Source organism: Oncorhynchus mykiss, chromosome 11 (assembly GCF_057628025.1).
Source record: "Oncorhynchus mykiss isolate SJ-2025 chromosome 11, ASM5762802v1, whole genome shotgun sequence".
In the NCBI taxonomy this organism is placed as follows: Eukaryota; Metazoa; Chordata; class Actinopteri; order Salmoniformes; family Salmonidae; genus Oncorhynchus; species Oncorhynchus mykiss.
The window spans coordinates 70,590,001-70,617,019 of record NC_143032.1 but is presented as its reverse complement, the minus strand read 5'-3'; the positions used below and the strand labels follow the sequence as shown (position 1 = coordinate 70,617,019).

The window sequence follows — 27,019 nt, the reverse complement described above, 5'->3', positions numbered from 1 at the left end:
AAACTGTAATAGCACTTACTGTAGATTTTTAGACTGTCCCATAAGACATTTTACCATATTGTACTATAATACCTACTATAGTTTACAATAGTATATTGTGGTGGGTACTATGGTAGGCCTACAAATAAATGTATGTGTACTATGATAACTTTGTAAATAATGTCATCTATTTATCCATATTACTCTACTCTGCAATGACAATCACGTGCACAATTAACGCGTTGTACTGTAAATATATATCCACTGAACATATCGTGCAACGCTGTGTACTACTCCCTTCACAGAACAGCGCAAACTGGCTCTAACCAGAATAGAAAGAGGAGTGGGAGGCCCCGGTGCACAACTGAGCAAGAAAACAAGTACATTAGAGTGTCTAGTTTGAGAAACAGATGCCTCACAAGTCCTCAACTGGCAGCTTCATTAAATTGTACCCGCAAAACACCAGTCTCAAACGTCAACAGTGAAGAGGCGACTCTGGGATGACGGCCTTTTCAGCTGTGCTAACACAATTACAAAAGGGTTTTCTTTTAAATTATAAACTTGGAATAGCTAACACAACGTGCCATTGGAACACAGGAGTGATGGTTGCTGATAATGGGCCTCTGAGATTGAGAACTGAGAGATTGAGAACTGAGAGATTGAGAAACAGCTTCTATCTCAAGGCTATCAGACTGCTAAACAGCAATCACTAACTCAGAGAGGCTGCTGCCCACATTGAGACCCAATCACTGGACACTTTAATAAATGGATCACTAGTCACTTTAAACAATGCCATTTTAAATAATGCCACTTTAATAATGTTTACATACCTTACATTACTCATATCACATGTATATACTGTATTTTACACCATCTACAGCACCTTGCCTATGTCGCTCGGCCATCGCTCATCCATATACTTACATGAACATATTCTCATTCACCCCTTTAGATTTGTGTGTATTAAGTAGTTGTTGGGAATTGTTAGATTAGATATTACTGCACTGTTGGAACTAGAAGCACAAGCATTTTGCTACACTCTTATTAACATCTGCTAACCGTGTGTATGTGACCAATACAATTTGATTTGATTTGATGTGTACGCCTACGTAGATATTCCATTCAAATCAGCCGTTTCCAGCTACAATAGTCATTTACAACATCAACAATGTCTACACTGTATTTCTGATCAATTTGATGTTCAATTTTGCTTTTCTTTCAAAAACCAGGACATTTCAAAAGTGACCCCAAACTTTTGAACGTTAGTGTATATCATAGTATACTATAATATTTGTTCATGTGTTAGAGTGTAAGAGGTGGACCTAGAGGAAAGAAAATGAGAAAGGGAGCGTGTGTATAGAGAGACAGAGTGAGAGGAGTAGAGAGACGAGGGTGGGGTTAGGCTGGGTCCCTGCCCAGAACACAATCTGGATCCTGTGTGGCTGCCAGACCACTGAACACACACACTAGTCCTGTGTATGTGCCAGACCACCCAGGTAGACAGAGGCCTGCAGGGCTTGAGGTGATGAGCAGGCACTAGGGCTCGCAGACAACACACATACACACACCCCTACACACGTTCTCACTAATGCCAATTTACAGCATCCTATTCCCTCCCACTGTAACCACAACTTAACACCAACCAGACACACACACAAATATACACACCGCTCCCCCTCCTTCACTCATTCCTTACCTCATTATAAAGTCTCAATTCCTTACACAACACGAGAGAGAGAAAGAGAGAGAGAGAAAAAGAGAGAAAGGCAGAGAGAGAGAGAGGGGGAGAGAGAGAGCGAGAGAGGGAGAGAGAGAGAGAGAGAAAAAGAGAGAAAGGCAGAGCGAGAGAGAGAGAGAGAGAGGGAGAGAGAGAGAGAGAAAAAGAGAAAGGCAGAGAGAGAGAGAGAGAATAAGAGAAAGGCAGAGAGAGGAGCGAGAGAGAGAGAGAGAGAGAGAGAGAAAAAGAGAGAAAGGCAGAGAGAAAAAGAGAGGGAGAGAAAGAGAAAAAGGAAGAGTGAGAGAGCGAGAGAGAGAGAGAGAGAGAGAGAGAGAGAAAAAGAGAAAGGCAGAGAGAGAGAGAGAATAAGAGAAAGGCAGAGAGAGGAGCGAGAGAGAGAGAGAGAAAAAGAGAGAAAGGCAGAGAGAGAGCGTGAGAGAGAGAGAAAAAGAGAGAAAGGCAGAGAGAAAGGCAGAGAGAGAGAGAGCGAGAGAGAGAAAAATAGAGAAAAAGAGAGAAAAAGAGAGAAAGGCAGAGGAGGAGAGGGAGAAAGACCCACAACACATCACATGTCCTTTATCTCTTTAGTGGGGTATCTTTATCTCTTTAGTGGGGGTATATTTATCTCTTTAGTGGGGTATCTTTATCTCTTTAGTGGGGGTATATTTATCAATTTTAGTGGAGGCTATCTTTATGTCTTTAGTGGGGGGTATCTTTATGTCTTTAGTGGGGGGTATCTTTAGCTCTTTAGTGGGGGTATATTTATCCATTTTAGTGGAGGCTATCTTTATGTCTTTAGTGGGGGGTATCTTTATGTCTTTAGTGGGGGGTATCTTTATCTCTTTAGTTGGGGTATATTTATCCATTTTAGTGGAGGCTATCTTTATGTCTTTAGTGGGGTATCTTTATGTCTTTAGTGGGGGGTATCTTTATGTCTTTAGTGGGGGGTATCTTTAGCTCTTTAGTGGGGGTATATTTATCCATTTTTGTGGAGGCTATCTTTATGTCTTTAGTGGGGTATCTTTATGTCTTTAGTGGGGGGTATCTTCATGTCTTTAGTGGGGGGTATCTTTATGTCTTTAGTGGGGGGTATCTTTAGCTCTTTAGTGGGGGTATATTTATCCATTTTTGTGGAGGCTATCTTTATGTCTTTAGTGGGGGGTATCTTTATGTCTTTAGTGGGGGGTATCTTTATGTCTTTAGTGGGGGGTATCTTTAGCTCTTTAGTGGGGGTATATTTATCCATTTTAGTGGAGGCTATCTTTATGTCTTTAGTGGGGGGTATCTTTATCTCTTTAGTGGGGTGTGAATACTTTCTGAAGACACTGTACATGCATATGTGAGTGCACGAATATGTGTGTCAGGTAAGTGGGCTCATAAAGCTTGGGTTTGTGAACAAGTATTGTTATGTGTGTGTGTGTGTGTGTGTGTGTGTGTGTGTGTGTGTGTGTGTGTGTGTGTGTGTCCTGGTTCAATCAGACCTTTGGGGTAAGTAGATCATGTTTGACAGACCCCTGTACTAAAGCCATCTGTCCACACATACTAATATTGGCTTCACTGTGAGAGTAGAGTAGCGTCTGGCCTGTATCAGGAGAGAGTGCGTGTAAGTGAGAGTGTGTGTATGAGTGAGTGTGTGTTTGAGTGAGTGTGTGTATGAGTGAGTGTGTATGAGTGTGAGTGTGTGTGTGTGTGAGTGTGTTTGAGTGAGTGTGTGTATGAGTGAGTGTGTGTGAGTGTGAGTGTGTGTGTGTGAGTGAGTGAGTGTGTGTGAGTGTGTGTGTGTGTGTGTGTGTGTGTGTGTGTGTGTGTGTGTGTGTGTGTGTGTGTGTGTGTGTGTGAGTTGTGTATTTTGTATTTTATTAGGATCCCCATTCCTGGGGTCCACACAAAACATGAAACATAATACAGAATGACATAATACAGAACATCAATAGACAAGAACAGCTCAAGGACAGAACTACTTAGATTTTTGAAAAGGCACCCAGCCTACATATCAATACATACACAGAAACTATCTAGGTCAAATTGGGAAGAGGCGTTACTCTGCGAGGTGTTGCTTTATCTGTTTTTTTAAACCAGGTTTGCTGTTTATTTGAGCAATATGAGATGGAAGGAAGTTCATAATGGCTCTATATAATACTGTACGCTTTCTTGAATTTGTTCTGGATTTGGGGACTGTGAAAAGACCCCTGGTGGCATGTCTGGTGGGATAAGTGTGTGTGTCAGAGCTGTGTGTAAGTTGACTATGCAAACAATTTGGTATTTTCAACACGTTAATGCGTCTTATAAAAAGAAGAAGTGATGTAGTCAGTCTCTCCTCAACTCTTAGCCAAGAGAGACTGGTAGCATAGTATTTATATCAGCCCCCTGATTACAATTAAGAGCAAAACGTGCCGCTCTGTTCTGGACCAGCTGCAGCTTAACTAGGTCTTTCCTTGCAGCACTGGACCACACGACTGGACAATAATCAAGATTAGACTAAACTAGAGCCTGCAGGACTTGCTTTTGGAGTGTGGTGTCAAACAAAAGCAGAGCATCTCTTTATTACAGCTAGACCTCTCCCCATTTTTACCACTATTGCATCTATATGTTTTGACCATGACAGTTTACAATCTAAGGTAACGCCAAGTAATTTAGTCTCCTCAACTTATCCAACAGCCACACTGTTCATTACCAGATTCAACTGTGTATGTCAGACATGTCTGTGGCGTATGTGTAGCGTGCAGCTGGGCTTGTTGTCAGGGCAATGGCACAAGAACTCAGCTACCTCTTCCTGGGGTCAGAGGTAAAACAGCTGTGTGTGTGTTAAGGTACTCCACCACACACACAGTTGAGAGAGAGAGAAGAGAAGAGAAGAGAGAAGAGAGAGAGAGAAGAGGAGAAGAAAGAAAAGACTGATCTCTCAAACATACATAACTGTTTCCCTTTTAACACTCCCCCCTCTCTATGTCTCTCTCTGTCTACCCCCCCTCCCTCTCTTCACAGATTAATGACAGATGTGAGTCAAATCAGAACCCCCCCCCCCCCCTCCATAACAAACAACCATAACGAAGTTAAAGCCCCCATGCCACTGTTTCAGTAAAAAGCTGAGGGATGGGACTGGAGGAATGTAACCACTCTCAAATGCATAGAAAGAGCTATGGATGCAAGGACTGACCATCCAATATAAAACAATTATAGTTTTGACCATGTTTTGAGGCTATACAGTGTTTGTTTACATGTACATTGTTTACAAACATTGAAGTAAAATAAGATTGTATTGTGGGTTCTGATAGGGTACGACAGCTGAACTAAACTCATGATCTAAATTATATTTTTCATATACAGTGGGGCAAAAAAGTATTTAGTCAGCCACCAATTGTGCAAGTTCTCCCACTTCAAAAGATGAGAGAGGCCTGTAATTTTCATCATAGGTACACTTCAACTATGACAGACAAAATGAGATTTTTTTTCTCCAGAAAATCACATTGTAGGATTTTTTATGAATTTATTTGCAAAGTATGGTGGAAAATAAGTATTTGGTCACCTACAAACAAGCAAGATTTCTGGCTCTCACAGACCTGTAACTTCTTCTTTAAGAGGCTCCTCTGTCCTCCACTCGTTACCTGTATTAATGGCACCTGTTTTAACTTGTTATCAGTATAAAAGACACCTGTCCACAACCTCAAACAGTCACACTCCAAACTCCACTATGGCCAAGACCAAAGAGCTGTCAAAGGACACCAGAAACAAAATTGTAGACCTGCACCAGGCTGGGAAGACTGAATCTGCAATAGGTAAGCAGCTTGGTTTGAAGAAATCAACTGTGGGAGCAATTATTAGGAAATGGAAGACATACAAGACCACTGATAATCTCCCTCGATCTGGGGCTCCACGCAAGATCTCACCCTGTGGGGTCAAAATGATCACAAGAACGGTGAGCAAAAATCCCAGAACCACACGGGAGGACCTAGTGAATGATCTGCAAAGAGCTGGGACCAAAGTAACAAAGCCTACCATCAGTAACACACTACGTCGCCAGGGACTCAAATCCTGCAGTGCCAGACGTGTCCCCCTGCTTAAGCAAATACATGTCCAGGCCCGTCTAAAGTTTGCTAGAGAGCATTTGGATGATCCAGAAGAAAATTGGGAGAATGTCATATGGTCAGATGAAACCAAAATATAACTTTTTGGAAAAAACTCAACTCGTCGTGTTTGGAGGACAAAGCAGGCTGAGTTGCATCCAAAGAACACCATACCTACTGTGAAGCATGGGGGTGGAAATATCATATATATATGTTTTTATATATATGTTATATATGTTATATATATGTTTTTCTGCAAAGGGACCAGGACGACTGATCAGTGTAAAGGAAAGAATTAATGGGGCCATGTATCGTGAGATTTTGAGTGAAAACCTCCTTCCATCAGCAAGGGCATTGAAGATGAAACGTGGCTGGGTCTTTCAGCATGACAATGATCCCAAACACACCGCCTGGGCAACGAAGGAGTGGCTTCGTAAGAAGCATTTCAAGGTCATGGAGTGGCCTAGCCAGTCTCCAGATCTCAACCCCATAGAAAATCTTTGGAGGGAGTTGAAAGTCCATGTTGCCCAGCAACAGCCCCAAAACATCACTGCTCTAGAGGAGATCTGCATGGAGGAATGGGCCAAAATACCAGCAACAGTGTGTGAAAACCTTGTGAAGACTTACAGAAAATGTTTGACCTCTGTCATTCCCAACAAAGGGTATATAACAAAGTATTGAGAAACTTTTGTTATTGACCAAATACTTTTTTTCCACCATAATTTGCAAATAAATTCATACAAAATTCTACAATGTGATTTTCTGGATTTTTTTTCTCATTTTGTCTGTCATAGTTGAAATGTACCTATGATGAAAATTACAGTCCTCTCTCATCTTTTTAAGGGGGATAACTTAAACAATTGGTGGCTGACTAAATACTTTTTTGCCCCACTGTACATATAATAGATTTATAATTCCAAAAATGTATGTAACAACTGCAGATTGCCCCTTTAACCACCTCGCTACCTGGATTATGTTGGAGAGGATTCCATTAAATAACACCCTCTCCAACATAATCCAGGTAGAATTAGGAATTCCCCAGGGCAGCTGTCTTGGCCCATTACATTTTTCAATCTTTACTAATGACATGCCACAGGCTTTGAGTAAAGCCAGTGTGTCTATGTATGCAAATGACTGAACACTATACACGTCAGCTACTACAGCGACTGAAATGACCGCAACATTTAACAAAGAGTTGCACTTGGTTCAAGAGTGGGTGGCAAGGAAGAAGTTACTCCTAAATATTTATAAAACTAAAAGCATTGAATTTGTGACAAATATTTCACTAAACCCAACTAAATCTTGTAATAAATAATGTGGAAATTGAGCAAATCCAGATGACTAAACTGCTGGGATTAAACCTGGATTAAAAACTGTCACGGTCAAAAACATGTTGATACAATAGTATCTAAAATGGGGAGAGGTCTGTCCATAATAAAGCTCTGATCTGCCTTCTTAACAAGAAGTTAAGCTTTAATTTGGTGTATGCACTTGTGAATGTATGAAAGTTAAATATATATTTTTTGAATGAATTTCGCGCTCTGCCACTTCAGCGGATGTTGTCGAGGGGAACCCCTAGCGGATCCCCTAGCCATAACAGGTTACCAACACTATCAACAAGGCAGGTCCTACAGGCCCTAGTTTTGTCGCAGCTGGACAACTGTTCAGTCGTGTGGTCAGGTGCCACAAAAAGGGACTTTGCAATTGGCTCAGAACAGAGCACGACTGGCCATTGGATGTACACAGAGAGATAATTTTTATAATATGCATGTCAATCTCTTGACTCAACATGGAGGAGAGATTGACTTCATCATTACTTGTGTTTATGAGAGGTATTGACATGTTGAATGCACCGAACTGTCTGTTTGAACTACTGGTGCACAGCTTGGACACTCATGCATACCCCACAAGACATGCCACAAGAGGTCTCTTCACAGTCCCCAAGTCCAGAACAGACTATGGGAGCCTCACAGTACTACATAGAGCCATGACTACATGGAACTCTATTCCACATCAAGTTACTGATGCCAGCAGTAAAATTAGATTAAAAAAACAGAAAAAAACACCTTATGCAACAGCGAGGACTGTGAAGCATCACAAATACAGGCACAGACAAGCATACACACACACACGATAACATATGCACTATACACACACGTACACACACACACACAATAACATATGCACTATACACACACGTACACATGGATTTAGTACTGTAGATATGTGGTAGTGGTGGAGTAGGGGCCTGAGGGCACACAGTGAAATCTATGAATGTATTGTAATGTTTTTAAAATAGTATAAACTGTCATCATTGTGCTGGACCCCAGGAAGAGGATTGGGTTCGGTGGACAGATATTGGGCCCATCACCAATCAGGCCACGAAAAAGGTCTAAGTTTCAGTTTGATGAATGAAGTCAATAAAAAGCTCCTGACAAACACACACACACACACACACACACACCTGCAACACAACCACACACACACACACACACACACACACCTGCAACACAACCACACACACACACACACGTGCAACACAACCACACACACACACACACACCTGCAACACAACCACACACACACACCTGCAACACAACCACACACACACACCTGCAACACAACCACGAGCACAACCACACACACACACCTGCAACACAACCACGAGCACAAGCACGCACACACACCTGCAACACAACCACGAGCACAAGCACACACACACACCTGCAACACAACCATGAGCACAACCACACACACACCTGCATCACAACCACACACACACCTGCAACACAACCATGAGCACAACCACACACACACACACACCTGCAACACAACCATGAGCACAACCACACACACACACCTGCAACACAACCACACACACACACACACACACCTGCAACACAACCACACACACACACCTGCAACACAACCACACACACACACACACCTGCAACACAACCACACACACACCTGCAACACAACCACACACACACCTGCAACACAACCACACACACACACCTGCAACACAACCACACACACACACACAAACCTGCAACACAACCACACACACACACCTGCAACATAACCACACACACACACCTGCAACACAACCACGAGCACAACCACACACACACACCTGCAACACAGCCACGAGCACAACCACACACACACACCTGCAACACAACCACGAGCACAACCACACACACACACCTGCAACACAGCCACGAGCACAACCACACACACACACTTGCAACACAGCCACGAGCACAACCACACACACACACCTGCAACACAACCACGAGCACAAGCACGCACACACACCTGCAACACAACCACGAGCACAGGCACACACACACACCTGCAACACAACCATGAGCACAACCACACACACACACACCTGCAACACAACCATGAGCACAACCACACACACACACCTGCAACACAACAACTAAGCACAACCACACACACACCTGCAGCACAACCACAAGCACAACCACACACACACATCTGCAGCACAACCACACACACACACAGGTACCTGCAGAGAGAAGGCTCGTAGGGCAGGTATAGGGATGAGAGCTGCCATGAAGAAAGCAGTGACGTTACTGATGGAGGTGAGAGCTACACTAGCCCCTGTCCTCTTCAAACACTCCCCTGTACGGTCCTACACACAGAGAGAGAGAGATAAAGAGAAAGAGAGAGAGAGAGAGAGAGAGAGAGAGAGAGAGAGAGAGATAAAGACAAAGAGAGATAAAGACAGAGAAATCCCTTAGAATTTCAACCTGTTCAGATTGAGGGCTACAAAACACAACACATTGCAAGAGGAGATACATCATGACGCCAATGATATGATAATAAAATATATTGCAGAGCATTCGGAGGGAGATATCAACAGCTGCAAAACATCTTAGTATGTTCCAACTTCCAACTTGATCTTAAGGCAAGTGTTTGATTGGATTAAGATATATGACAGGTGTCTGCCTCAGGTGTTTCGTAGGGTTGTGTGGAATACATTGCTCTTATCTCTCCATGACACCTTACTAAGCTCATGAGTACAAAGACTGCATGCAGCTTGTGTGGCTTTTTAGAGGAAAGGAAACAACTTTCTACCCACTCTTTGGTTGAGAGTTTCCTTTTGCGAGGGTGGAGACTTTCATTTTTAACATGTATGAACACAGTAGTTAATCACGCAAGATTTGACTTCTGGGTTAACAGTTATTATACGCACGCTAAGATCAAAAACACGATGCTCACACACATCTCACTAAAGTTCTGCACGCACAAAACAGTTAATCCCGTCTTAGCCCTATCTGCCCCGAATGGGGCTACGCAGAAACACACTCACACTATGTTTGTTAGGGTTGGGTGACGATTATGGACGATGATAGACAGCCAGCCTTTTGACGGTGATGACATCGTGATGTGATAGACGATGGTTTAGGCTATTTGGTACATGGCTGGTGCCACACAGTAAATACCACGTGGGTGGCATTCCTAGTAACTGGCCTATCCCTACTGTTTGCTATAGCCTATTTCAATAAATATGTTATATGCAGAACGCAAGAGGAATTTAAGATAGACAGAACAGACAATTCCACCAAAGCAGCGCAAAATGAAAAATATATATTGGAGCCAATAGAGGGCTATCATATATCACAATGTTTCATGAGTACATCATCATGACAGGTCAAAGGTTGACGTCCCCCAACGCTAGCGCGTGTGGAGTGTTGAGGACGTGTCAGACAGAAGAGATCAGGTTCATCTCTGTTTACTGTTCATCTGGGGAGAGAGGAAAGAGATCAGGTTCATCTCTGTTTACTGTTCATCTGGGGAGAGAGGAAAGAGATCAGGTTCATCTCTGTTTACTGTTCCTCTGGGGATAGAGGAAAGAGATCAGGTTCATCTCTGTTTACTGTTCATCTGGGGATAGAGGAAAGAGATCAGGTTCATCTCTGTTTACTGTTCATCTGGGGAGAGAGGAAAGAGATCAGGTTCATCTCTGTTTACTGTTCACCTGGGGAGAGAGGAAAGAGATCAGGTTCATCTCTGTTTACTGTTCATCTGGGGAGAGAGGAAAGCGATCAGGTTCATCTCTGTTTACTGTTCATCTGGGGAGAGAAGAAAGAGATCAGGTTCATCTCTGTTTACTGTTCATCTGGGGAGAGAGGAAAGAGGTCAGGTTCATCTCTGTTTACTGTTCATCTGGGGAGAGAGGAAAGAGATCAGGTTCATCTCTGTTTACTGTTCATCTGGGGAGAGAGGAAAGAGATCAGGTTCATCTCTGTTTACTGTTCATCTGGGGAGAGAGGAAAGAGATCAGGTTCATCTCTGTTTACTGTTCATCTGGGGAGAGAGGAAAGAGATCAGGTTCATCTCTGTTTACTGTTCATCTGGGGAGAGAGGAAAGAGATCAGGTTCATCTCTGTTTACTGTTCACCTGGGGAGAGAGGAAAGAGATCAGGTTCATCTCTGTTTACTGTTCATCTGGGGAGAGAGGAAAGAGATCAGGTTCATCTCCGTTTACTGTTCATCTGGGGAGAGAGGAAAGAGATCAGGTTCATCTCTGTTTACTGTTCATCTGGGGAGAGAGGAAAGAGATCAGGTTTATCTCTGTTTACTGTTCAACTGGGGAGAGAGGAAAGAGATCAGGTTCATCTCTGTTTACTGTTCATCTGGGGAGAGAGGAAAGAGGTCAGGTTCATCTCTGTTTACTGTTCATCTGGGGAGAGAGGAAAGAGATCAGGTTAATCTCTGTTTACTGTTCATCTGGGGAGAGAGGAAAGAGATCAGGTTCATCTCTGTTTACTGTTCATCTGGGGAGAGAGGAAAGAGATCAGGTTCATCTCTGTTTACTGTTCATCTGGGGATAGAGGAAAGAGATCAGGTTCATCTCTGTTTACTGTTCATCTGGGGAGAGAGGAAAGAGATCAGGTTCATCTCTGTTTACTGTTCATCTGGGGATAGAGGAAAGAGGTCAGGTTAATCTCTGTTTACTGTTCACCTGGGGAGAGAGGAAAGAGATCAGAAAAAAAATAAAAACAAGTAAATACGTGTCTGTGTTTCCCCTTCTACACAGAAACACACACACACACACAAACATGCAGGAACACGCAGGCACACGCAGGCACACACACACACACACAGGCACACACACACGCAGGAACACACACACACAAGCAGGCACACACACACTCTACAAACCGTTTTAGTACCCCAGACCTCAAGAGCCCACATCCTATGCATTAGTGTATACAAAGTACGCTCCTATAGACATTTGAATATCTGGCTGTGTGTGTGTATGTGTGTGTGTATTATTGTGCGTGTGTGTGCGTCTGATGTTGCATCACAGGCACAGACAGGCTCAGACACATTCGTCTAGGTGAGGGATAAGAGGAGGGGGAGACAGAGAGAGGGAGAGAGGGAAGGGGATGGAAAGGTTTATTTTCAATCTTCCCCAGAGCCCATATCTAAAAAAGTGTCTTAGAATGCTGATCTAGAATCAGGTTCTCCCTGTTCATACAATCATATTCATTATGCTTTAAATAAGGCAAAACTGGTCGCAGATTAGCTCTCAGACTAGTCCCTGCAGGCAGGGGTTGACGAAGCCATGCCCACAGTGATCAGTGTGGTGTGGAAGCATAGTGTTGTTGTTGTGTCTCACCTCAAATGGGATCCTCTTGTTCTGTCCCGTCTCACTGAAGGCATGGGCCAGGAGAAACACATCATCCACACCTACACCTAGTGCCAGGAACGGAAGCACCTGAAACACACATGCACACCAGTTAGTCAGTCTGTGTGTGTGATGTGTTACCGAAGTCTGAAATACAGTATGTGCAGGAGGCAGAGTTTGTAACCTTCGCCTGATTGAACGGTAGTGTAGGTAACACATCAAAAGTTTGGGGTCGTTTAGAAATATCATTCTTTTAGAAATATCATTTTTTTGTCCATTAAAATTACATCAAATTGATCAGAAATATGTGTAGACATTGTTAATGTTGTAAATTACTATTGTAGCTAGAAACCGTATATTTTTTAATGGAATATCTACATAGGCGTACTGAAACCTGATTAAAGAAGCAATAAAACTAGCCTTCTTTAGACTAGTTGAGTATCTGGAGCATCGGCATTTGTGGGTTCGATTACAGGCGCAAAATGGCCTTCTGAAACTCGTCGGTATGTTCTTGTTCTAAGAAATTAAGGCTATTCCATTTGAGAAAGTGCCAAGAAACTGAAGATCTCGTACAACGCTGTGTACAGTCGTGGCCAAAAGTTTTGAGAATGACACTAATATTAATTTTCACAAAGTCTGCTGCCTCAGTTTGTATGATGGCAATTTGTATATACTCCAGATTGTTATGAAGAGCTATCAGATGAATTGCAATTAATTGCAAAGTCCCTCTTTGCCATGAAAATTAACGAATCCCCCAAATTAATGTCCACTGCATTTCAGCCCTGCCACAAAAGGACCAGCTGACATCATGTCAGTGATTCTCTAGTTAACACAGGTGTGAGTGTTGATGAGGACAAGGCTGGAGATCACTCTGTCATGCTGATTGAGTTCAAATAACAGACTGGAAGCTTCAAAAGGAGGGTGGTGCATGGAATCATTGTTCTTCCTCTGTCAACCATGGTTACCTGCAAGGAAACACGTGCCGTCATTATTGCTTGCACAAAACGAGCTTCAGAGGCAAGGATATTACTGCCATTAATAGTGTACCTAAATCAACCATTTATCGTATCATCAATAACTTCAAGGAGAGCGGTTCAATTGTTGTGAAGAAGGCTTCAGGGCACCCAAGAAATTCCAGCAAGAGCCAGGACCATCTCCTAAAATTGATTCAGCTGCGGGATCGGGGCACCACCAGTACAGAACTTGCTCAGGAATGGCAGCAGGCAGGTGTGAGTGCATCTGCATGCACAGTGAGGCAAAGAATTTTGGAGGATGGCCTGGTGTCAAGAAGGGCAGCAAAGAAGCCACATCTCTCCAGGAAAAACATCAGGGACAGACTGATATTCTGCAAAAGATACAGGGATTGGACTGCTGAGGACTGGGGTAAAGTCATTTTCTCTGATGAATCCCCTTTCCGATTGTTTGGGACATCCGGAAAAAAGCTTGTCCGGAGAAGACAAGGTGAGCGCTACCATCAGTCCTGTGTCATGCCAACAGTAAAGCATCCTGAGACCATTCATGTGTGGGGTTGCTTCTCAGCCAAGAGATTGGGCTCACTCACAATTTTGCCTACGAACACAGCCATGAATAAAGAATGGTACCAACACATCCTCTCGAATGCAACTTCTCCCAACCATCCAGGAACAGTTTGGTGACGAACATTGTCTTTTCCAGCATGATGGCACCTTGCCATAAGGCAAAAGTGATAACTAAGTGGCTTGGGGAACAAAACATCGATATTTTGGGTCCATGGCCAGGAAACTCCCCAGACCTTAATCCAATTGAGAACTTGTGGTCAATCCTCAAGAGGCGGGTGGACAAACAAAAACCAACAAATTCTGACAAACTCCAAGCATTGATTATGCAAGAATGGGCTGCCATCAGTCAGGCAGGATGTGGCCCAGAAGTTAATTGACAGCATGCCAGGGCGGATATTGACTTTGCAAATATTGACTCTTTGCATCAACTTCATGTAATTGTCAATAAAGGCCTTTGACACTTATGAAATGCTTGTAATTATACTTCAGTATTCCATAGTAACATCTGACAAAAATATCTAAAGACACTGAAGCAGCAAACTATGTGAAAATTAATATTTGTGTTATTCTCAAAACTTTTGGCCACAACTGTACTACTCCCTTCACAGAACAGCACAAACTGGCTCTAACCAGAATAGAAAGAGGAGTGGGAGGCCCCGGTGTACAACTGAGCAAGAAGAAAAGTACATTAGAGTGTCTAGTTTGAGAAATAGACGCCTCACAAGTCCTCAACTGGCAGCTCCATTAAATAGTACCCACAAAACACCAGTCTCAGCGTCAACAGTGAAGGGGCGACTCCAGGATGCTGGTCTTCTAGGCAGAGTTACAAAGAAAAAGCAATATCTCAGACTGGCCAATAAAAATAAAAAAATAAGATGGGCAAAAGAACACAGACACTGGACAGAGGAGGATTGGAAAAAAGTGTTATGGACAGACGAATCTAAGTTTGAGGTGTTCGGATCACAAAGAAGAACATTCATGAGACGCAGAAAAAATTTAAAAGATGCTGGAGGAGTGCTTAAGGCCATCTGTCAAGCATGGTGGAGGCAATGTGATGGTCTGGGGTGTTTTGGTGCTGGTAGAGTGGGAGATTTGTACATGTTAAAAGGGATCTTGAAGAAGGAAGGCTATCACCTCATTTTGCAACACCATGCCATACCCTGTGGACAGTGCTTAATTGGAGACAATTTCCTCTTACAACAGGACAATGACCCAGAGCACAGCTCCAAGCTATGCAATAACTATTTAGGGAAGGAGCAGTCAGCTGGTATTCTGTCTATATTGGAGTGGCCAGCACAGTCACTGGATCTCAACCCTATTGAGCTGTTGTGGGAGCATCTTGACCATTTGGTATGTAAGAAGTGCCCATCAAGCCAATCCAACTTGTGGGAGGTGCTTCAGGAAGCATGGGGTGAAACCTCTTCAGATTACCTCAACAAATTGACAACTAGAATGCTAAAGGTCTGCAAGGCTGTAAATATTGCAAATGGAGGATTCTTTGACAAAAGCAAAGTTTTAAGGACACAATAATTATTTCAATTAAAAATCATTATAACCTTGTCAACGTCTTGACTATATTTCCAATTCATTTTGCACCTCATTTCATGTATGTTTTCGTGGAAAACAGGGACATTTCTAAGTGACCCCAAAGGTAGTGTATGTCACCTGTGTGTGTGTGTTGTGGGTGTTTGTGTTGTATGTGTTGTATGTTGTGTGAGTGCGTTAGCCTGTGTGTGTGAGCTACCTGTGTGGTGGCAGCGTTGAAAGATATGCCCAGCAGAGAGCAGAGCCCCAGGCCTGCAGCCACAGACAGCGCCACCAAGAGGACACCAGCCAGTCCAACAGCTCCCTGAGACTTAGCACAGTCCCAGCGTAGCATGGTCAGACAGGCATAGGCCAACTACACAGAGAGAGAGAGCATGTTAATGCTCACACACACATGCTTACACACACACTTGCACACACACACTTGCCACACACACACACACACACAGAGGTATAGTTGATTAAGTGTGTTGAGCCCCAGGTGTGTGTTGTCAGTCTCACCATGAGCAGGTAGCCGCTGGCCACTCGTATGATGCTGACATCAGAGAAAGACTTGAGGATGTCTTCCAGAGTGGTGGTGGTAAACGTCAACACCTTCTGAGATGAGTTGGCTGCTACACTCTGTTTTACCACCTGGGGGGGGGAGAGAGAGAGAGAGAGAGAGAGAGAGAGAGAGAGAGAGAGAGAGAGAGAGAGAGAGAGAGAGAGAGAGAGAGAGAGAGAGAGAGAATGTAATTGAAGAATCCATAGACTCTAACCACTTCTGGGAAAATTGGAAAACACTAAACAAACAACAACACAAAGAATTATATATCCAAAATGAAGATGTATGGGTAAACCACTTCTCCAATCTTTTTGGCTCTATAATAAAGAATAAAGAGCAAAAACATATACATGATCAAATACAAATCTTAGAATCAACTATTAAAGACTACCAGAACCCACTGGATTCTCCAATTACCTTGAATGAGTTACAGGACAAAATAAAAACCCTGCAACCCAAAAAGGCCTGTGGTGTTGGTGGTATCCTTAATGAAATGATCAAATATACAGACAACAAATTCCAATTGGCTATACTGAAACTCATACGACATTATAAATTCCATGTACACAAACCACAAGTGTGCGTTTAAAATTGGCAAAAAACACACATTTCTTCACACAGGGTCGTGGGGTGAGTCAGGGATGTAGCTTAAGCCCCACCCTCTTCAACATATATATCAACGAATTGGGGCGGGCACTAGAAAGGTCTGCAGCACCCGGCCTCACCCTACTAGAATCCGAAGTCAAATGTCTACTGTTTGCTGATGATCTGGTGCTTCTGTCACCAACCAAGGAGGGCATACAGCAGCACCTAGATCTTCTGCAAAGATTCTGTCAGACCTGGGCCCTGACAGTAAATCTCAGTAAGACCAAAATAATGGTGTTCCAAAAAAGGTCCATTCACCAGGACCACAAATACAAATTCCATCTAGACACTGTTGCCCTAGAGCACACAAAAACTATACATACCTTGGCCTAAACATCAGCGCCACAGGTAACTTCCACAAAGCTGTGAACGATCTGAGAGACAAGGCAAGAAGGGCATTCTATGCCATCAAAAGGAACATAAATTTCAACATACCAATTAGGATATGGCTAAAAATACTTGAATCACTCAAAGAGCCCATTGCCCTTTATGGTTGTGAGGTCTGGGGTCTGCTCACCAACCAAGACTTCACAAAATGGGACAAACACCAAATTGAGACTCTGCATGCAGAATTCTGCAAAAATATCCTCCGTGTACAACGTAGAACACCAAATAATGCATGCAGAGCAGAATTAGGCCGATACCCAATAATTATCAAAATCCAGAAAAGAGCCGTTAAATTCTACAACCACCTAAAAGGAAGCGATTCCCAAACCTTCCATAACAAAGCCATCACATACAGAGAGATGAACCTGGAGAAGAGTCCCCTAAGCAAGCTGGTCCTCGGGCTCTGTTCACAAACACAAACACACCCTACAGAGCCCCAGGACAGCAGCACAATTAGACACAACCAAATCATGAAAAAAAATAAAAAATTACTTGACACATTGGAAAGAATTAACAAAAAAACAGAGCGAACTAGAATGCTATTTGGCCCTAAACAGAGAGTACACAGTGGCAGAATACCTGACCACTGTGACTGACCCAAACTTAAGGAAAGCTTTGACTATGTACAGACTTAATGAGCATAGCCTTGCTATTGAGAAAGGCCGCCGTAGACAGACATGGCTCTCAAGAGAAGACAGGCTATGTGCTCACTGCCCACAAAATGAGTTGGAAACTGAGCTGCACTTCCTAACCTCCTGCCCAATGTATGACCATATTAGAGAGACATATTTCCCTCAGATTACACAGATCCACGAAGAATTGGAAAATAAAATCCAACTTTGATAAACTCCCATATCTACTGGGTGAAATTCCACAGTGTGCCATCACAGCAGCAAGATTTGTGACCTGTTGCCACAAGAAAAGTGCAACCAGTGAAGAACAAACACCATTGTAAATACAACCCATATTTATGCTTATGTATTTTCCCTTGTGTACTTTAACCATTTGTACATTGTTACAACACTGTATATATATATAATATGACATTTGTAATGTCTTTATTGTTTTGAAACTTCTGTATGTGTAATGTTTAATGTTCATTTTTATTGTTTATTACACTTTTGTATATTATCTATTTCACTTGCATTGGCAATGTTAACACATGTTTCCCATGCCAATAAAGCCCCTTGAATTGAATTGAGAGAGAGAGAGAGAGAGAGAGAGAGAGAGAGAGAGAGAGAGAGAAATAAAGAGAGAGATAGAGATAAAGAGAGCGAGAGCAATAAAGATAGAGAAATAAAGAGGGGTGAGAGATAGAGGGAGAGAGAGAAATAAAGAGAGAAAGAGAGAGATAGAGAGAGATGAGGGAGAGGAGGGAGAGAGATAACGAGAGGGAGAGAAATAAATAAATAAAGAGAGAAAGAGAGAGATAAAGAGAGAGAGAGAGAGAGAGAGGGGGCGAGAGGAGGAGAGAGAGATGGAGGGAGAGAGAGAGAGAGAGAGAGAGAGAGAGAGAGAGAGAGAGAGAGAGAGAGAGAGAGCGTCAGCTAAATAACAGGTTGGATGGTGTAAATGATGTAAAAGCTAACAACTCTACAGAGTGAATAGGAGAGGCTCTAAGATAGTACAGTACTGCAGCTGTGACCTTGATAAACACACACACAGATACACACATTATAAAACTCAATGCTTCTCTGGACTCTTTCACTGATGTTTACCAGAGCACTATTTCATTGACAAACCCACAAGCATAGAAGCACACACACACATACGCACACACACATGCAAGCATGCACGGACACACCACACACAGTAGATGTGTGGTCTGTGCCCCTGATGGTTAGAAGAGATTGATAAAAGCACAGTTCTCTCAAACAAATGATCACACCTGTTCCCTCACACTGAACACTGGGCCCCCAAAATGAATGGCTGACACTTGCCACACACACACACACACACACAAACACACACACACACACACACACACACACACACACACACACACACACACACACACACACACACACACACACACACACACACACACAGGGTCATATCGTATGGAGTAGGGGTTAAGACCTTAAAAAACAAAGACCAGTTGATGTCACACATGAGCCACCAATGGATCTGCAGCTGGGAAAGAGATTGTGCGTGTGTGTGCTCAAAAGATTCAGCGCCAGCCTGATGTTTTCCAGATGTCCTGCTCTCCCCTGCACAGCTCCCAACTCTAACCCACCGCCACACACCACTACTGGGACCACTCTCTACTGGAGGACCAGGCTTACATATGGGGTAAGCCAGGTTGCAAGTTCAGATACGGGGCCTACTGGGGGGCCCAGACTTCAGCTTCAGATAGGGGGCATGGGCTGTACTGGAGGGCCCAGACTTCAGCTTCAGATAGGGGGCATGGGCTGTACTGGAGGGCCCAGACTTCAGCTTCAGATAGGGGACATGGGCTGTACTGGAGGGCCCAGACTTCAGCTTCAGATAGGGGACATGGGATTTACTGGGGGGCCCAGACTTCACATCTGTTAATGCTGGGCTGAAACTAAAATGTGCACCCTACCAGGATGGAGAAAACCATGATGCATATTCAATGCATTGCTAGGGCCTTCTTGAAACGATCACAGCCATAGTGCATTATATCATAAGCTGTTGCTGCTAGTGCTGCCTCCAAACTAGGGCAGAGGGACTGTTTCCTCCTGTCCTCTCCCATCTCCCTCTTAGGCCCACACAGGAGCAACTGGACTGAGGGGGAGGGAAGGCAGAGGGGGAGAGGAAGGGGAGGAGGACGGGAGGATAGGGGCTGGAATGTGCACATTACGTCTGCCATAGATAGGAATGCCCCTCTCTCTCTCTACACAGCATGTTTTTACAGTACACTCTGTATGGCTCCTAGTACAGTTTACTCCACTGTACACTCACACATACAAACACATACAGCATTACCTCTGAGTATTTCCTCTGCCAGGCCTCCAGTATGGCTGCGGCCTTGTCTTGGTTCCAGTTGATATGGGACACGTCCTCATAGCCCTTCAGGTGCTCAAACATCTGCTTAGGGGTCATCAGCTGGAACATGGTCTGTAACGCCTGGGCACTACACACACACACGACAGAGAAAACACGTCAGATAAACTGGAGCAGCAGTTCCCAAACTAGGGGTCGTCTGATATGAAAATGGGGTCGAGGGAGAATTTCCTAAATGTGTATATAGATAAACACAACATGGCCAAAAGTATGTGGAAACATTTAATTAGTCGAACATTTAATTCCAAAATCATGGGCATTAATATGGACTTGGTCCCACTTCTGCTGCTATAACAGCCTCCACTCATCTGGGAAGGCTTTCTACTAGATGTTGAAACATTGATGTGGGGACTTGCTTCCATTCAGCCACAAGAGCATTAGTGAGGTTGGGCGATTAGGCCTGGCTCACAGTCGGCGATCCAATTTATCCCAAAGGTATTCAATGGGATTGAGGCCAGTAAACTTCTTCCATACCGATCTCGACAAACTCACTTTGTGCACAGGTTCATTGTAATGCTGAAATAGGAAAGGGCCTTCCCCAAATTGTTGCCACAAAGTTGGAAGCACAGAATCATCTAGAATGTCATTGTATGCTGTGGCGGTAAGATTTGCCTTCACTGGAACTAAGGGGCTTTCCCCGAACCATGAAAAACAGCCCCAGACCATTATTCCTCCTCCACCAAACTTTACAGTGTGCACTATACATTGGGGCAGGTAGCGTTCTCCTGGCATCTTCCAAATCTCAGATTCGTCATTCGGACTGGCAGATGGTGAAAGGTGATTCATCACTCCAGAGAATGCATTTCCACTGCTCCAAAGTCCAATGGTGTTAAACTTTACACCACTCCAGCCGATACTTGGCATTGCGCATGGTGATCTTAGGCATGTGTGCGGCTGCTCGGCCATGGAAACCCGTGCCATGAAGCTCCCGACGAACAGTTCTTGTGCTGACGTTGCTTCCAGAGGCAGTTTGAAACTCGGTAGTGAATGTTGCAACCGAGGAAGGACGATTTATACACGCTACGAGCTTCAGCACTTGGCGGTGCCATTCTGTGAGCTTGTGTGGCCTTTCACTTCGCGGCTGAGCCGTTGTTGCCCCTAAACTTTTCCACTTCACAATAAGAGCACTTACAGTCAACTGGGGCAGCTTCAGCAGGGCAGAAATGTTACGAACTGACTAGTTGGAAAGGTGGAATCCTATGACGCTGACACGTTGAAAGTCACTGAGCTCTCCAGTAATGACATTCTACTGCCAATGTTTGTCTATGGAGATTGTATGGATGGCTGTGTCCTCAATTTTATACACCTGTCAGCAACGGGTGTGGCTGAAATAATCAAATCCATTAATTTGAAGGGTTGTCCACATACTTTATAGCGCCATTAGATCATGGGAAAAGGCCACTCTTGACAGTTGCACTTGAATAATTCCCATGGTGAATGGCTAGGCCTGCTACGCTATGAAGCCACACACTATTGCAGAGACTTTGATATTACCGGCTGCAATTGGCATTGTGAAAATAATGTTTGGGGAGGTAGGAGCACAGAAACTCACATCAATGCCTTTGTCAGATAACACCGTGAAACAAAGAATTTATGCTATTGCTAGCAATCAAGAGTAAACTCTGACTGAACGACTCAAACTCCCCAGCTTATGCTCTCCAAATGGACGTTAGCTGTGAGATGCCGAGATGCACATGCATTAACTTTTGTTTGCTATACATGTTGGGGGATGCTATTCTTGAGGACATATTGTTTTGTCTCACGATTCCTGAGCATGAAATGGCACAAGGGGTGTTCAGTGTTCTGCGTGGCCATATTGACGAAAAACAGATTCCATGGGAATGAATATCAGACTTTTGCACAGATGGGGCTCCATCTATGGTGGGATGCTGGGCAGGTCTCTGCACTCTATTCATGAATGAGTTTCCCTCTGCCATATGGACACATTGTATGATACACCGAGAGCAATTGGCAGAAAAAGAGCTGAGCACAGAACTCGAGATATACTGATTGTTAACTACATCAAATCGCAACAACTGCACACTCGCCTGTACACAAAACTATGTGGCGATATGGGATCAGAGCATGACGATGTTCATTTTCACACCGAGGCTGGGTGGTTATTGTGGGGGAGTGTTGGAAAGATTTTTTGCATTGAGAGAGGAACTGTTGTCATTCACAACGGATGTAAAATGACCGACATGGTTGACTTTCTATGTAATGAAAAGAAAATGTGTCTCACTGCTTATGTAACTGTCATATTTGGGAAACTGAACGAACTGAACACAAGCATGCAGGGGAAATACAAAAACATTCTAGAGATGTGTGACAGAATCAGTCCATTCAGAGGAAATTATTATTATCGGAGAGAGAGTCTTTCAAAAGTGAACCATGCCCCGTTTCCTCGGCTGTGCATGTTTCCAACAGAAAAAAAGAATCAGAAAGTGACTGCTCACCTCCAACACTTTGGGACCTACTTCCCAATCCATTTGACTGTTGACATGTCGGTAAGTGAAATCGAACAGCTGATCGAGCTGTCATGTGAACAAATGCTGCAGACAACGCATTCACGGGTCACTACGTAGGAGTTTTGGTTCCTGACTCAAAGGGAAATACCCTGCCGTCTCCCTCTGACCATTAATGCAGTGTTCAAAACAACTGGGAACTGGGAAGTCTCCCGACTTCCATCTTCAACGTGTTCAAGACAACTGGAAACTCGGTAAAAAACGAGCGCCGACTGAGGGAAATCGTTTTGAATATTCATCCAACTCGGAATTCCAACTCAGGAACTCGGACCTCTTTCTAGAGCTCCGACTTTCAGACCTGAAGATCACTGACGTCATGATTTGACCTCATATTTTTCCCATTTGTCATGAAAGCACCCTAAAACGAATGGTTCCATTGCCAGTTAATATCTATGTGAAGCTGGGGTCAGTGCTCTCGATCCAGGTTGGATTTGAAATCAGAGATGAGGCGCACACTGTTGACCACGCCCCCTGACTATGAGATGCTCTGACACGACATGCAGCACACCCATGTCATTAGTGGTGGTGAGATAAGATACATTATGTCAGACTAATTTGCAGTTGACCGTCATAGCCCCAAATAAAAAAGTAAACATTGGCTGTTAACTACAACAAAAAAACTTGAGAGAAGTTCAGACATCAAAATAGTGTCGTGGGCCCAAAAAGTTTGGGAACCGCTGCACTCCACAGTCCACAGAAACATTTCATGATAAAATGTAGCAGTCAGTGAGGGCAGAGGGGGACATGTAGCCTCCCTCTGGGGCAGCAGGTAGCCTAGTGGTTAGAGTGTTGGACTAGTAACCGAAATATCAAATCCCCAAGCAGACAAGGTAAAAATCTGTAGTTCTGCCCCTGAACAAGGCACTTAACCCAATGTTCCTAAGCTGTCATTGAAAATAAGAATTTGTTCTTAACTGACTTGCCTAGTAAAATAAAGATAAAATAAATAAATAAACATATGCTCCTATACAAACCCTGATGGATGTCATTGGTTTAAGATCTATACATCACCAGTTTGCTGGAGTGTCTTTTATTATTATTATTATTATGTTATAGACCCTGGGCTGATATTATTATTATTATGTTACAGAGACCCTGGGCTGATATTATTATTATTATGTTACAGAGACCCTGGGCTGATATAATAATTATTATTATTATGTTACAGAGACCCTGGGCTGATATAATAATAATTATTATTATGTTACAGAGACCCTGGGCTGATATAATTATTATTATTATTATGTTACAGAGATCCTGGGCTGATATTATTATTATTATTATTATTTTATTATTATGTTACAGAGACCCTGGACTGACATTATTATTATTATTATGTTACAGAGATCCTGGGCTGATATTATTATTATTATTATTATTATTATTATGTTACAGAGACCCTGGACTGACATTATTATTATTATTATGTTACAGAGATCCTGGGCTGATATTATTATTATTATTATTATTATTATTATGTTACAGAGACCCTGGACTGACATTATTATTATTATGTTACAGAGACCCTGGGCTAATATTATTATTATTATTATTATGTTACAGAGATCCTGGGCTGATATTATTATTATGTTACAGAGACCCTGGGCTGATATTATTATTATGTTACAGAGACCCTGGGCAGATATTCTTATTATTATGTTACAGAGAGCCTGGGCAGATATTCTTATTATTATGTTACAGAGATCCTGGGCTGATATTAATATTATTATTATTATTATTATTATTATTATTATTATTATGTTACAGAGACCCTGGGCTGGGTCTATCGATGTCACCGCATGAAGAGACATAATCAGACTTAACCCCATCGCGACGTCCCCCAAAGGCTAACTTTCTAGCCCTTGCTATCTGCTTGCTTGCTTGCTAGCGGCTTTTACCGTCTGCACAGCCAGCCAGTTTTTTTTTGCCTGGATAATACTCGCCAGTCTAGCTTCCCTGTCCCATCCACCGCTGCCCCCTGGACACTGTGATCACTTGGCTACATAGCTGATGCCTGCTGGACTGTCCATAAATCACGATACTCCATTCTGTTTGTTTATGTTTTATCTGTCGGCCCCAGCCGCACTCAGGCTCTGTGTGTAGTTAATCCGACCCTCTCTGCCTAGTCAACGCCATTTTACCTGCTGTTGTTGTGCTAGCTGATTAGCTGTTGTTGTCTCACCTACTGTTTTAGCTAGCTCTCCCAATCAACACCTGTGATTACTGTATGCCTCGCTGTATGTCTCTCTCAAATGTCAATATGCCTTGTATACTGTTGTTCAGGTTAGTTATCATTGTTTTAGTTTACAATGGAGCCCCTAGTTCCACTCTTCATACCCCTGATACCTCCTTTGTCCCACCTCCCACACATGCGGTGACCTCACCCATTACTACCAGCATGTCCAGAGATACAACCTCTCTTATCATCACCCAGTGCCTGGGCTTACCTCCGCTGTACCCGCACCCCACCATACCCCTGCCTGCGCATTATGCCCTGAATATATTCTACCATGCCCAGAAATCTGCTCCTTTTATTCTTTGTCCCCAACGCTCTAGGCGACCAGTTTTGATAGCCTTTAGCCGCACCCTCATACTACTCCTTCTCTGTTCCGCGGGTGATGTGGAGGTAAACCCAGGCCCTGCATGTCCCCAGGCACCCTCATTTGTTGACTTCTGTGATCGAAAAAGCCTTGGTTTCATGCATGTCAACATCAGAAGCCTCCTCCCTAAGTTGTTTTACTCACTGCTTTAGCATACTCTGCTAACCCTGATGTCCTTGCCGTGTCTGAATCCTGGCTCAGGAAGGCCACCAAAAATTTGGAGATTTCCATACCCAACTATAACATTTTCCGTCAAGGTAAAACTGCCAAAGGGGGAGGAGTTGCAGTCTACTGCAGAGATAGCCTGCAAAGTTATGTCATACTTTCCAGGTCCATACCCAAACAGTTCGAACTACTAATTTTAAAAATTACTCTCTCCAGAAATAAGTCTCTCACTGCTGCCGCCTGCTACCGACCCCCCTCAGCTCCCAGCTGTGCCCTGGACACCATTTGTGAATTGATCGCCCCCCATCTAGCTTCAGAGTTTGTTCTGTTAGGTGACCTAAACTGGGATATGCTTAACAGTCCTACAATCTAAGGTAGATGCCCTTAATCTCACACAAATCATCAAGGAACCCACCAGGTACAACCCTAAATCTGTAAACAAGGGCACCATCATACACGTCATCCTGACCAACTGGCCCTCCAAATACACCTCTGCTGTCTTCAACCAGGATCTCAGCGATCACTGCCTCATTGCCTGTATTCGCTACGGATCCGCAGTCAAACGACCACCCCTCATCACTGTCAAACGCTCCCTAAAACACTTCTGTGAGAAGGCCTTCCTAATCGACCTGGCCCAGGTATCCTGGAAGGATATTGACCTCATCCCGTCAGTTGAGGATGCCTGGTCATTCTTTAAAAGTAACTTCCTCACCATTTTAGATAAGCATGCTCCGTTCAAAAAATGCAGAACTAAGAACAGATATAGCCCTTGGTTCACTCCAGACCTGACTGCCCTCGACCAGCACAAAAACATCCTGTGGCGGACTGCAATAGCATCGAATAGTCCCCGCGATATGCAACTGTTCAGGGAAGTCAGGAACCAATACACGCAGTCAGTCAGGAAAGCAAAGGCCAGCTTCTTCAGGCAGAAACTTGCATACTGTAACTCCAAAAAGTTCTGGGACACTGTGAAGTCCATGGAGAACAAGAGCACCTCCTCCCAGCTGCCCACTGCACTGAGGCTAGGTAACACGGTCACCACCGATAAATCCATGATTATCGAAAACTTCAACAAGCATTTCTCAACGGCTGGTCATGCCTTCCTCCTGGCTACTCCAACCTCGGCCAACAGCTCCGCCCCCCCGCAACTACTCGCCCAAGCCTCTCCAGGTTCTCCTTTACCAAAATCAAGATAGAAGATGTTCTGAAAGAGCTGCAAAACCTGGACCCGTACAAATCAGCTGGGCTTGACAATCTGGACCCTCTATTTCTGAAACTATCCGCCGCCATTGTCACAACCCCTATTACCAGCCTGTTCAACCTCTCTTTCATATCTTCTGAGATCCCCAAGGATTGGAAAGCTGCAGCAGTCATCCCCCTCTTCAAAGGGGGAGACACCCTGGACCCAAACTGTTACAGACCTATATCCATCCTGCCCTGCCTATCTAAGGTCTTCGAAAGCTACTTTGCAGACAGAGTTCAGTGTGTCAAATCGGAGGGCATGCTGTCCGGTCCTCTGGCAGTCTCTATGGGGGTGCCACAGGGTTCAATTCTCGGGCGACTCTTTTCTCTGTATATATCAATGATGTTGCTCTTGCTGCGGGCGATTCCCT

The 27,019-nt window shown here is 43.7% G+C and overlaps 1 protein-coding gene across 1 annotated transcript in view; it reads right to left on the bottom strand.

Annotated features, from left to right (window-relative positions):
• The window catches only part of LOC110535101 (protein patched homolog 1), a 150,026-nt gene that overhangs the window by 58,942 nt on the left and 64,065 nt on the right, over positions 1-27,019 (bottom strand). The window contains exons 8-12 of the mRNA XM_036936201.2: positions 20,039-20,186; positions 16,015-16,146; positions 15,713-15,868; positions 12,422-12,520; positions 9,299-9,424 (exon numbers count right to left, since the gene is read on the bottom strand). Coding sequence (XP_036792096.2) covers positions 9,299-9,424; positions 12,422-12,520; positions 15,713-15,868; positions 16,015-16,146; positions 20,039-20,186 — 661 coding nt within the window. The remainder of the gene's footprint in view (positions 1-9,298; positions 9,425-12,421; positions 12,521-15,712; positions 15,869-16,014; positions 16,147-20,038; positions 20,187-27,019) is intronic.